Consider the following 14,284-nt stretch of genomic DNA (forward strand, 5'->3'; position numbering starts at 1 on the left):
AAAGATTAAATAAAATATAGATAAAATTTAATAAAGTGAAAAAAACAAATGTGTTGATTTAAAATGAGAAAACATAAATATTAAAATAAAATTTTATTATTATAGTTATGTGAATTTAGCGGATTACCTGCTATCTATACGTGTCGTCTAACCCTTAAAATATATGAGTTCTAATTTTAAACAGATTTAACGGAGTGATCCATACGATCTAATTCATTTTTCATCTAATCACAACCATTAGCAACTTAAGAAGAAAAAATGAAGTCATTTAAATTTAGAGTTTAATGAAGATGCAATGATAATGTAAATTTTTTTTTATCGTCATCTAATAAAAATATATCATTCTATTATATTATACAAATAATTAAAATTTTAAATCTGATTTGAATACATAATGGTATACACCACTAATTTACAGTCTCGATGCATTTTCTTATTTTCTCTTCAATTTAAGCTCAATATATTTAGAAATATTTGAAAAACTAAATCTGTATTATCAACTATTAAGTCTTACCTTATACTCCTAAAGATTAAACAATAATTGATGTTATAGCGGCATAAATACAGGAAACTAACTTCAGTGTATGACAGCTAAAAAATACAAACAAACTCACTCAATTTTGTGTGAAATATAAACTTCACATAACTGAATACCGCTTAACTATTTCTAACCAAAAAAATAAAATACCGCTTAACTATTACTCCCTATTTTACAATTATAGTAAAAATGCATACTATAAAATACAACTATACTAGTACTCCTTTTGTCACAAATCCTGTCTATATACAATTCTCTTAATTTTAGGAAAAAAGAAACCACTTTTCTTTTCTTAAATTCTGCCTATAAATCTCGTGAGTCAAAAACTCATACACACATTATTTGGGTCCACCACACACGCACACCTTAATAATTCATTTTTTAAGGAGAAAATTTTTGAGCAAAGTTGGAATAAATCATGTCGTCTTGGAATTCAGTTCCACTCCATGTCTCCTATGAAGCTCTTGGATGGTTTGCTTTTGTTTGTTGGTCTATTAGTTTCTGGCCTCAAGTCATCTTGAATTTCCGCAGGAAAAGGTAATAATAATATAAACAAACCCAGAAAATATCATAGTTCATAATTATTATTTTATTGTGTAATTTTTTTATTGATATTTTGTTTATTTTATATTTTTTAATAGTGTTGTGGGGCTGAACTTTGATTTTGTGCTGCTGAATCTGACGAAGCACTCGTCGTATCTTATATATAATGCGTCTTTGTACTTTAGCACTGCAATTCAGAATCAATATAGACACAAATATGGAGAGAAACAGGTTTGTGAATTTCTATTAACATTCAATTCATGATTTAGATTTTGATATCTTGTGAAATGAGATGATATTTTTATTTTTATTTTTTATATTTTTTTAATATATATTTGTAAATTGTGACACTGTTAATTGAACTTGATCTGGTTCATGTTTATCGAAAAATTGTATGGAGAGAGAGAAAATGCATTATTATATGAAAAAGTCAAAGAAAGAGGAAAGAAAATATAGTAAAAGATTCCATTTTAAGACGGGGCTTTCGGAAGGAAAATAAAAGGAGTCACGGAATAAAATATCTCTCTCTTTTTTATTAAATAATCACTATTATAATACATATTTCACTTTTAAATTTATTAAGAAATTGATGTATTTAACTTAAATATAGACTAGATTCATCTTTTATTTAAATGTTTTATAAGAAATATTAAAACTTGATGTATTTAAATTCAAATATAGATTAGATTCATTTTTTATTTAAAATTTTTTAAAAAAATATTTATTTATAATAATGACCAAATAGAATAAGATTTTTTTTTTTTAAAACTATGACTCATCGAGTAAAATGAATTAAAAAAAACTAAAGATTAGACTGTACTCCCTACGGTCTTATTTATAAGCAAAGATTTTTTTCAGAGTTATTGAATAATGAATGTATTTGGTCTACATAATAGATCAGATACATTCATTACTCAATGAACCTAAAAAATGAATCTTTGTTTATAAATAAGGCCGGAGAGAATATGATATATTTATAAAACTATGCTTTTAAATGTTAGCTTTTTGACTAATTAGCATTTCAGAAGTTTGACTACTTTTTATGTTTTTAATATTTTGCAGATGATACCAGTGGCAGCAAATGATGTTGCTTTCTCAATCCATGCTGTTCTACTAACAGCAGTTTCATTGTTCCAAATTGCAATCTATGATGTTAGTGCAACTTTTCCTTATTCTTCTTCTTGTCATGAACTTATAAATTATCCTAACTAAAAGTAACAAATTTTTTGATTATTTTCATGCAGCGTGGAAGCCAAAAAGTATCTAAAATCGCTTGGGCTATAGTCACTGTTGCATGGACAGTAGCAGCTGTGTGTTTCTTTGTGGCATTGAACAACCATCACTGGCTCTGGCTTCTCTCAATCTTCACGTATGTTTATAACTAGTTTTGATGCATAATTGGTTATGGAAGTTTGATTATTTCAACATTTTTTTCTGACTTTTGTTGAAATTGATCAACTTGCAGTACCATTCAAGTTACTATGACCGTCGTCAAATATATTCCCCAGGTTAGGATTAATTCGTTTACACTAATATAGAATTATAAATAAATGCTATTTTGTCTAGAATTGAATCTTAAACCAACATGTTACATTCATTTAACTCGACTAATAATTTTGTTTGTGACAATAGGCCGTGATGAACTTTAAGAGAAAAAGTACTGATGGATGGAGTATTGAGAACATTCTACTCGACTTTTCTGGAGGGGTAGCAAACTATCTACAAATGGCTATGCAATCCATTGATCAAAGTAAGTTATCTTCCTTAACTAATTTATCTTGTCTAAATTTATAGTTTCAAACACGTCTGTCTGTCGTGCAAGGTGAACTACATCAGAGTCTCAAAATTGTGAAACTGTGAAAAAATGTAGCCTCATAATAGATTTGTTACGGCTAAACTATGGTTAAATAAGACTCTTAGTCGTCTTGCCAAGGTTGAATTATGACTAACCTATACAGGACTTTCAAAAACTTAAAACTACTTGGTTTTATTTCAAGCGACATGATTATAAGATTATTGCATCTTTGTTTTTCAGGTTCATGGGTGAACTTCTATGGAAACATTGGAAAGCTATTGCTATCCTTGGTATGTATCAGTGTATCATTCTTTTACTTTAAGAAATATTATTGATGAACATGATTTCTCATTCTTTAACAATATTGCAGGTGTCTATATTCTTTGACATCCTCTTCATAATCCAACATTATGTGTTATATCCCGAAAGAAAACGCAAACCAGAGACAACTCCTGAATATGATAATGCCGCCAAGTCGTCTGATCCAACATTGTCTCAAAATGTCTAAGGGAGCGTTTTGTGAATTTTATTCTAGGGAACAATATAAAAAAAAAAAGTGTTTGGTTAATAGTTTTGTTTTGGATAGAAATGAAATATGTTTGGTTTGTAAAATTAAGTTTTTTGAATGAATGTTATAATTTTGAAATTTCACATATTATCTCCTAGAACTTCAATATCTATAAAATGAATCATCTCTGTCATCTGTCATGAGTTTTGCATAGCTTATTTGAGTTGTTATTTTTCAGCCTATAAAATCCATTAACAAATTTATATTTAATAACAAGAAAAAAATTGAATTTATGAAGAATCATGATTTTACTCTGGCGATTTTTTTGAACGAAAAACATACAATTAAGCTCCGTTTCCTTTCTACCTTAGTTCTTTCTTAATCAAGCCTAAATTCGTCGCTTTCCACCATGACCTCCGCTGTCACCGTCCAAAACAAAGCCACCGTTGTCATTCCATGGTCTAGCCTTCAATCACAAAATACTAACCCTCCACTTAATGATCAACAACCATCTATGGTAAAATGTTTCTTTGCGGTTAACAATGTTTATGATATTCCTTTTGTCTGAACTACCTCAACGGATTATAAATAGGGATAAAATTGCAATTACGAAACTAGAAATGGGTGTAGAAACATGTAAATTCAATCTTCATGAAAGGATTATTTAGTCTAAAGGTGCAACTTCTTTGAAAGTTATTGCCTTGAAAGACAAGCTAAATCCCTTATGGAAATCTCTAAGCAAACAGGGGAATCACATCGCTAAAAAATGATATTGTCAATTACTATGAATATCATTATCTCAAGTACAAAATAATCACAATCTTTCTTGTGCATGCAAAGGGGATTTCAATAAAATTCTTGGAGCTCACAAACACACAGGTGTTCACTTGATTGTCTAACTTCTAGCGAAGGAATTTAGGATCTCGTATGAAAATAATAATTTGTTGCATCTGTTGGAATAAGATTTGTTCAAATCCTTAAAAGATTTTGATGATGACAAAGTATTTTAGAACAATAGAGTTTTACCGATGGTTGTTCAAGTGCGAGGAATCAAAAGACATTAACCTTGATATAAATCAAGGTAAACACTTAGAAGAATCATTAAGAGATATGCAAAATTGTTCTGAATCTAAAGGATCGGAACCAAGCTTTCATGCTCTGAAAAAGTCTACTCAAGTTTCTCTGATGTTGTGTTAAAGCCTACTTGGAAATCTAAAGACCATCAATGTTTGAAGACTAGAGTCACGCGAAGCAAGCAGACGCTGTTATAAGGAATGACTCTAAAACTTATGAACAAGCTTCATCAACAGTTCTGAAGTCTCTACTTCAAAGGATTATTGTCTATCTCAAGTCAACAACTCTAAAAGTATTCATCCAGATTAGTTTGATCAAGATTCTGATAAAGGAAAACTCAGAACCCGTGAACTTAAGACTCTGTAGTCTCATTCTAACTAGGTTCTGAAGACATACTCTAACTTCTAATCAAGCTTTAACTAATTCTATAAGAAGCCACCGATTCAGGAAGTTCAATATAAAAGATAACAATGACTTTATTCAAGCTTCAACAAACGTCTACAAGAAGTCTCCAATATGAAGTTATCTAAAGAAGATTGCATGACAACGTAAAACTACTTTAAGTCTATTCAAGAAAGTAATGTTGTCAGGATCCTATCTCTTCAGCTTTTTTACAAACTTTACTCTGCTCATCTCAACGTCTTTATGCTAGCTATACTTAAACTTCATTTTATGTGTTATAGCAAAATACCTTCAAGTGCTATTTGTACTATAGGTAGTCTCAACCTTCAACGGCTACTTGTACTATAGGTAGTTTCAATCTTCAAACAGTTACTTGTATTATGAGTAGTTTCAATCTTCAACGAATTTATTTTCATATTCTATAAATGAAGAAAATTGAAGTAGAAAATGTGTGTGCATGACTGTGTGTACACAAGAATGTGATACCAGATCACACGATGAGAATTGAGAGAAAAATTATGTGACACATAAAACACATATAAGAGAAACACACAAAAGAACCAAAAATCTAACAAAAAGGGTTATTGTGTGTTAAAGAAAAGAGAGCAGAGTAAGACATATTCACATATGACTAGGAGAGTTAAAATAAAGAATATGTGAAGAAGGCACAACAAATGAAGATCATATGTGTTGAAGAAGAAGAGAAATAATGAAGATTTCATTCTTATACACTTAGGAGCTACTCAACTTGTATCTTGCTCAAAGTGTAAAACCTTTGTGTATCTGCTTAACTAAGAAGCACACATATAAACACAAAGGTTAATAACAGATTCTTTTATTAAAAAAATCTGGAGTCTCCAACATTCATGCTTGAGCACAAGTCTCTTTCAGTTATGATTGAATAGATGTTCTGAACTGAGGTTTAGGCAAGGAAGTCACTTGCTTGAGGGCTTGAGCAGGAAGTCTCTTGTATGAGGAATTGAGCAGGAAGTCTCAATCTGGAGGATTGAGCAGGAAATCTCTTGCTTAAGGGCTTGAGAAGGAAGTCTTTATCTGGAGGATTGAGCAGGAAGTCTCTTGCTTGAGGGCTTGAGCAAGAAGTCTCGATCTGGAGGATTGAGCACGAAGTCTCTTGTCTGAGGACTTAAGCAGGAAGTCTTGATCTGTAGGATTGAGCAAGGAATGTCTTGCTTGAGGGCTTGAGTAGGAAGTCCTAAATTGTAGGTTTAGTTAAAGAAGTCTTTTGCATGCGTGCTTGAGCAATGATTTATCTTTCTAGTTTGATTGAGCAAATTGTAATCTGAATGATTATAGTGAAAATCTCTTGTGCTGTAAGGGGACTGCACTACTCTCAGTTTATGAGGAACTAGGATATATCGTGTGTCACTTTATTTACTTATGCATTTAATTATTCTGTTGTGCATTGAACTATGAAGTCAGACTCTAGTCTAACTTAATTCTTCTTGATGCAGAATCTGATTTCCTCTACTAGGTTATGAATCAAGATTGCAAAAAAAAAAAAACTTTGGTATACACAATTCAACCCCCTTCTTGTGTATATTTTTCTCACCTTCAGTTTGTATCAGAGCCTGGATGTGCATAACCCTTAACAGTGGTACAATCAAAAGATCTAGTGAGAAAATTATACAACACATTCTTTAGTCTTATATACGAACTCCTATCAATTGATAAAACATGAAAATTACAAAAGCTGAAAAAAGATGATATGGAGAAATTCAAACTAATGGTGTGCAAAGTGCACACACATAACTATATGATTTGAAAGGAGTGTTACGATAATCATATAGAGAAATTCAGTCAAATCTCTTCAGGTCAAGAAACTTATTTCTCCTTTAAGTCATTTGCTTTATGAGTATGAAGGGATTTTTAACCTTTAAGACTGACTCGTGGGGCAAGTCTGCGAAGAAATCAAGGATCTTTTTCTACATTAAGCCATTTGCTTTGTGAGTAGGAATAATTTTTAATCTTTAAGATTGATTCGTGGGACAAGTGTGCTTATTGAAGCAATCAAGGTTCAATTTTGATTTGCTCATTGCGATATCTAAAGAAAGCAAGATTGAAAACTCTTGCACCGTAACTCAAGGTCAGCAACAAAATACCTTGCAAACAACTTCTCTTGTTTATAAGAAGATTTAGACAAAGATACCGAAGGAGTCAATCTTGCACTAAGGACTCACATTCTGAAACTGAGTAAGAATCTGGCTCAGATGAAGATAAGAATGTAGTTCTGCTCAAAATAGAAAAGTGTCTGATGAACCTTTGAGTATGCATGAAATGGCTCTTCAAAATTTTTTTTGGCAGTATCAAAGCTTGCTTCCATGGAGAAAGCAAGACCAAAGAATAAGACTTGGGTATATAAGTTGTTAAAAGTAGTAAGATTAGGAATCTATGATCCGCTGTCGCACATGGGTCAAAAACGAGTAATTTAAATTGTAGTTTACGGTAACGAAAACTTGAATATCATATCTCAAGGACTCTTGGATTATTATTAACCAACTAAAGTGATTATGGGGGATTGTTTTGTTTAAGAAATCAGAGAAAAAAAGTGATTATCAACTGATTCTGGTTCTGACTTATCATTGATTATTATAAATTCAATCTCCTAATCTATTCCTATTCGACTACAAAACTCACTGACAAGCGCAACGAGTTTTATGTAATGTAAGTTCCTCTTATCCGAATTAAGCAAACGAATTTAAGCCCTCGCGGATTAAGCAAACACGAATTAATCAAACACAATAAAGAATTAAGCAAACGCTAATGTGATTATAGTTAAGGATCATACAACCATCGAATTAAATCAATATACTCTATGAAAATTGAATAAAGCAAACAAGAATCACATAATACAATTGAACGAAATAGAAACTTGATTAAAATTATTATAACCTCAAAGTATGGTGGAACCCGTAATTAGTAGATTTCGCCTTAGGGATTAGTTCTCCATGACCAAAACCTACAAAGAAAAAGTTTTCTCGTGAATAGTGAATAATGTGACAGTACCGTGTCAGATTTCCTTTTAACAAAATAAGAATTGCACTTCTAATTCAAACCGGGTTGGAAAACATAAAAATCGGTCAAAAATTGGCCCAAAACTAATTAATTCATAAAGTATTAAACTTCAACGAATTATGTGAGACTCCTGCACTCCAAATAAGATTTTGGCTTCAACAAAAAAGTCGTAGCTCTTTCTCTTAGCTTTCCAACGCATATCAGAACGCGCAAAATGGCATCCCGCAGCTCAAGTTATGGTCTCAACAATGAACAAGTATCAAATAACCGCTAATGTTGAAAATAAAATAAAGGCAAAAATAAACTAAAATATAAAAACACAATAAAATGGTAAAAATAATAAAACAACTAAAGAAGCGCCAATGTACAATAACAGAAGAATGTGCATTAAAATGCACTAATTAATCCACCATATTCCATGACAAAGAAGTCAAAAGGTTTTGATAAAAAAAATGTGAGATTTCAAAGTTCGTAGTTTCTGAAGAAATCAAACACTGTGATCTTTAGGTCTAATGGTGAAAGGAACTCAAAACATAACATCTCCAAGTCAAAAGGTTGCAAGAAGACCCAAACCAAAGACTTCTCGATCTAGTGTCAAGAATTCATAAACTAAGGTAAATGGTAAAGCATTTGTCATGATGCCTAAAGGTAGAATTAAGGAAAGTTGAGCATTCTATTTTTCGATTCAGAATGATCATTTATCTCGTGGATTCTATCATCAAATAGTGTCTTACAGACATACAGTTGTTTTCAACTCACTTTATAGACACTATAGAATCTGAAAAGGATGATAAGGAAGAAGTGTGCTTGCTGTTCAACAAAGAATAGTCAGACCCGCATTCTCCATGTTCCTACTCGGCACCAGGTTGATGATATCTTCACCAAAGGCCTCCCTATAGTTATTTTTTATGATTTCCGTATCAGTCTAAGCGTCCGTCGACTTCCTGCTTCGACTGCGAAGGTGTGATAGAATCGATATTTATTTTGTATTATTTATAATTATAATTTACCTGTAATTATATCAAATCAGGTCAAATCTCGGGTACTATATATACTCTTTATTTACAACAGTTTTTAAAGCTTAATTAGTTTAGAGACCCATAAGTTTCATGTTATTCTTTTAATTAATAAACGTTTCTTTCGAGTCTCTCCAAAACATCTCCCAAGGCCAATTTGATTAGCTTTTAACTTTTCAATAAATCTTGTATTATTTAAATAAAAAATGTCACTGGTTTTTAATTTGAACTTTTGACCGGGTTTGGGTAGGGAACTTAGTAAATTTGTCAATAAAAGGCTTTTTCTTTTCACAGTTTGTCTATAGAAAGCTAGCTAGTCGGTCTAAATTTATGACATAAATAGGCATAAAGATCAATACAAATTTTTTTTTTAACTTATTATACAAATTATACAGCAAAGTTTGGTGAAGTCCAGGAAAAATGATTCTCCTGGTACATGAGACAAAATAATCCTAGTTTTGATCATGATAGGACTCAATGGGAAACTTGATACACATTAGAATTCACTTCTTTTTCAACATTCCTGTCAAGGTGCTTTCTGATTCAATCTTGATGCTCCTTTGAATATATATTATGAACCAAATCATGTCTCATCTCACACATTCTCTGGTGGAGACTCATCAGAAGGCCTGACAAGGTGCTCTCTAGTTTGATCTTCATCGTCGCCAGTGGTTACCAATTTGGAGAGTTTTTTAGCAGGATACAGCACATAATGTTGAATAATGAAAATAATGTCAAAGGATACAGATACCTGCAATTATGTATTCCATTAAAATAAAGAATCCATGTTTATAGTTGAAAGCAAAAACAAGAAACGAAAACAAAGTAGAAACAAAAATCTAACAAGCCCTTACTTCTTGAACTAAAATGGAGTACCATACTTCTAAGATTAAAATAATGATATCGAAGTAAAACAGAACTAGAACAAGCTAAACTTAGCAATGATGTAAAATATTGCATCAGGAGAGTTTTCCATACCAGAGAGAGCAATACTTTTCCTATATTGCCATAGAAGTTGACCCACGAATCTGGAAAGATAGGATTTAAAGATGTCAGTTGAAATATAGAATCAAATGGCAAGAAGACCCATCAAAACGCAGAGACGAGAGTTCATGACAAACAGACCTTGATCTATTGATTGCACTACCATCTGTCCATAGTTTGCTATTCCTCCAGAAAAGTCAAGTAGAATGTTACCAATGCTGAATCCATCAGTACTTTTCCTTAGGAAGTTCATGCTTACCTACATTCATGATACAAATTATTAAATGAAAAGCAAGAAGCTGGAAATAATGATGTAGAGTTCTCTTTGATTTATTGTTATGATTAACTCAGGGAAAAAACAATTAGTTAATGTTACTTCACCACCAACTGCGTATTTCGAATAAAACATGTAATAGTAAACTACTTAAATTTATAGTGAGTTATTACAGGTTCCATAGTACATCCGTTATCAACAGAAGAGTGAAGAATTATCCGTTATTCGTTTTTGAGAAAGAGTTTATTTGGGGACACGAAATTTATGTCTCAAAAAAATTTCATGCCACCAGCGTCATGGAAGTCATAGAAAAATGGTCCTTCAAACCAATACAGCTATACGAAGGGTTCAAACTTTTAGAGGACTCCTGATTCCATTACTAGATAGAAAGAAAGAATCAAAGAATTGGGTGCCACCTTTATTCATTCCATTCAATTTGTATTTCCATAATAATTAATTTGTTTCTGTTTTCTAAGAAAAAGAAAGATATTAAGCTAGAATAGTAGACTACAAGGACTTTGAGAAGAACATGAAAATAGTTTGATATGCATTTAGAAGTACAATCAATAAATTAGGTTCTGTAAGGAGTTTACGTTTGTTAAAAAAAATGCTACTCAATAATCATTTGCATAAAAAAAAGAAAACAAAAGGAAATTCTAACCTGGGGAATGTACTTTATAGTAGTCATGAGCACTTGAATTGAGCTGCAACATGATCAATTTAAGTAAAATGTTAGAACAAAACTAAATCATATTCATAGCCTAATTCATCCCTTACAAAAGCACCTTGTAAACCGATGATTGTCCCTATTTATAAACATATGTTCATGTCATATATTGTCTGATGTAAGACTCTTAACAGTTAACACGCCTTCTCACGCCCAACACTATCGGGCTTGGTGGCTGGCACGATGGCGAAACCTAATAGCAAGTAGCCCAAGAGATCTTATACCTAACTCTGATACCATTTTATAGTATGTTCGTTGGGTCTAACTCATTCATACAAAATTGGCTTCTAAGGTGATGATTACTGTCAGTTATTGTCCGATATAAGACTCTTAACAATCCAGAATATAGACTTTAGCAGTACATCAAGGGTAGGTCTGAATACATAATATTCTATCGTAGCAATACCATTAACAATAAGCAAGGATCCAATTCCATAAAAAAATAAGTAATGCATTTAACCACACAAGCACGTATAATCGTCACAGGAGCAAAGTTGAAATTCAAAAAGCCTCAAATAGATGCAATTAATCACACCAGAAGAGACAACATACTTGAAAACATTGAGAAGCCAAAGCCACGAATGATCAGACAAAGCAACAAAGAAACAAACTGCAGCAGTCAGCCAAACAACCGAGACAATCCCAATCGAAATTTTCGACAATTTCTGACTTCCACGCTACGATAAAAAAAACAGTTTCCAAGTTCAGAAAAACAGATAATTCAGTCCTATAAAACTCGCCAAAAAGGAATAAACATCATTTTTACTTCATAGATTGCAATCTGAAACAATGCAATTGCCGTCAGCACAACCGCATGGACCGAAAAAGCAACATCATTTGCAGCCACCGGTATCATCTGAAAAAGCAACACCATTAAAATGAATAATTTCGCATAAACAGTTTAAATAAATGATTAAAAATAAAAGCGATTAAATTACAAGTTTGTGATTGGTGAAGGAAAGTTACCTGATCATAACCGTATTTCTGGAAGTATTGTTTCTGAATAGCGGAGCTAAAGTAGAGAGAAGCATTGTATATGAGATAGGAACTATGTTTCGTTAGGTTTAAGAGAACGAAATCGAAGTTGAGTCCAACGACGCTGAAATTGAAAAATTGAGGGTTTAAATTAATCAAACGGAATGAAAAAGATTGAAGGAGAAGAAGAAATTAGAAATAGGAACCTTTTTCTTCGAAAATTTAAGATGACTTGAGGGTAGAAACTGATGGACCATGCAATAAAAGCGAACCAGCCGAGAATTTCGTAGGTTACTTCTAATGGAACTGAATTCCAAGACGCCATTTCTATCTTCAATTTTCTTCTCTCTATGTGTTACAACGATCAGCGAGAATAAAAATAAACTGTATTAGTATTAGTGTGTGGGCCCCGGAAATTGTTCTGAGATTGTATTTGTTGTTATTTTGATTTTGGTATTTAGGGATAAAATTGTTTGAGAAATTAGAAAAGAAGATTGAAAGCTAGTGAGGAAAGTCATTGATTGTGTAAGAGCAAGAGCAACACGTTATGATGAGTAATTTGTTCGGCTTAACTCTCAAGGAACAACGAATTTGGGAGGCTATTCCGGCTAGATTCAATCTGTTAACAAAGTTGTTTTAGAAATTTGATTTAAATTTTAAAAATTGAGAGTGCAGTATTTATTTAAAGAGTTTTCAACTACCTAACTAAGAATAACACATGCCACCAAACACCCTATATTACCCTTTAACTCACTTTTCATTTACACTAATGAATGCCCTTTTAAGTAATTGACTAAATACACATTTGTTGTCCAATAAAAATCAAAGATTATGCCAAGTGGCAACTACATCCCATTTTCAATGTTTCCCCCTTTCTTTTCTTTTTCAAAATTCGTTCATTGTCTCTTTCCCCCTATTTGTCAGTCATCTACCCCTTTTCAACATCTTTCCATATCTCTCTCCTCAACTCTGTTTCACCGAGGTCAACAACAACTTTTCTCTGTTGTCTCTCTATCTCTTCCATTTTATGCCTTCTGCTCTCCCTTTGGTCTTCCAACCCTAGCGCGGGCGAAACTCTTAGAAAATGAAAGACAAAGTGAACTTGCAATACATCGGAGTTAGAGCGTTGCACACATCAACTGAATATGGAGCGGTCAGAGTTACATAGATCAAAGATGAAATTACCGTTAATGGTGTTATGGGTATCCGGATCTTCAACAAATAGGTATGTTCATGCACCTAAAACAAGTTTGCAGTAGCTTAGGTTTTGCTGTTGTTATATGCTTCATATGGTTTACCTAAATGTTAGAATGAATATAGTGTTTTGGGTTTGATTCAATTTATACACTCATTCTCAGCTTCTTCACGTCTCCTCAAAATCATTCATTCCACCGCATCAAGCCATGGTTAGGGGTCCTGGATTCTACACTGACATCGGCTATAAAGCTAGAGGTAGTTTTTCTCCCTCTCTCTCTTTCTCACACTCGATTCTTGTGTTGTTGGAATTTTTTAGACTTTTATATTTTTATTTTTTTTACATCTATGGTTAGTTGATGAAATTTGTAATGGGTTTTGTTTGTTTTGTGTAGATCTGTTGTACAAGCTTATCCTGTGTGTTCATTTGGACTTTTTATTCTATTTTGAATCTCATTTTTCATTATTTAGTTTGTTCATTCACTATTTTTCATTTTTCTGTTGGTTATTCAGCATAGAGTGAGATTGGGAAAGTACAAGAGAGATTCAAATTTATTGCAGGTTGTATGAAGTCCTGATGCTAACTTAATTTTCCATGTATTAAACTTTCTGTTTTTGACTAAACTTTCTTGTTTTTAGAATTATGGTATTATTATTCCTTCTATTCAATGAGTTCATCCTTAATTTCTGTTATTGAGTCTATGACCACAATGTATAATATAATGAATTTGAGATTGTTGCCAAATGTATGGCCATAAATATAATATTGTTTGGTTGAGGGAGTGGAATGAACAAGTTTGTTTGAGTGAGGTTGATTTTCTTTGAAGTTGAAGTCATGTTTACTGTATGAAGGTGATTATTGGTCTCTTATGTTTACTCATCAGTTTGTTTTATTTGTTCAGGAACTTTGCTTGATGGCAAGCCGATAATAACTTTACTTACTAAAACAATTAATTTGAGTAAGGTGGATTTCTCGCATGAAGAGTGGGTCTTCTACAAGAAGTTGGAAGCTGATTCACGTTCTCAATTTAAGGTTTATTTCCTTTCAAATTTCTTATATAAACTGGACATACTGTAATGATACAATTTGTTTTTACTTTTTAAATTAGCGTCTAGAAATTGATTGTGCCGTAGACAATTCAATTACGAATTATATTATTTTGTTCATCTGATATTTCTACACTGATGGATGTTCTCATTTTGTAGTTATGAAAAGTAATG

General features: G+C 32.2%; 2 protein-coding genes across 2 annotated transcripts; one reads left to right on the forward strand and one right to left on the reverse strand.

Moving 5' to 3' along the window:
* Nucleotides 1-777: 777 nt before the first annotated feature.
* Nucleotides 778-3,577, forward strand: LOC131611426 (cystinosin homolog). Its single transcript, XM_058883453.1, has 8 exons — nt 778-1,075; nt 1,180-1,312; nt 2,144-2,233; nt 2,326-2,450; nt 2,547-2,589; nt 2,714-2,831; nt 3,117-3,166; nt 3,247-3,577. Exons 1-8 carry the CDS (start codon nt 957-959, stop codon nt 3,382-3,384), a joined length of 816 nt encoding a protein of 271 aa, XP_058739436.1. The 5' UTR covers nt 778-956; the 3' UTR covers nt 3,385-3,577.
* A 5,678-nt stretch (nt 3,578-9,255) lies between these two features.
* Nucleotides 9,256-12,487, reverse strand: LOC131611427 (cystinosin homolog). Its single transcript, XM_058883454.1, has 8 exons — nt 12,076-12,487; nt 11,861-11,993; nt 11,661-11,750; nt 11,447-11,571; nt 10,829-10,871; nt 10,035-10,152; nt 9,888-9,937; nt 9,256-9,660 (listed from the first exon to the last, which is right to left on the reverse strand). The coding sequence occupies exons 1-8, from the start codon at nt 12,192-12,194 to the stop codon at nt 9,505-9,507; spliced, it is 834 nt and encodes a 277-aa protein (XP_058739437.1). The 5' UTR covers nt 12,195-12,487; the 3' UTR covers nt 9,256-9,504.
* Nucleotides 12,488-14,284: the final 1,797 nt, after the last annotated feature.

This window comes from Vicia villosa, linkage group LG6 (assembly GCF_029867415.1).
Source record: "Vicia villosa cultivar HV-30 ecotype Madison, WI linkage group LG6, Vvil1.0, whole genome shotgun sequence".
Lineage (NCBI taxonomy): Eukaryota > Viridiplantae > Streptophyta > Magnoliopsida > Fabales > Fabaceae > Vicia > Vicia villosa.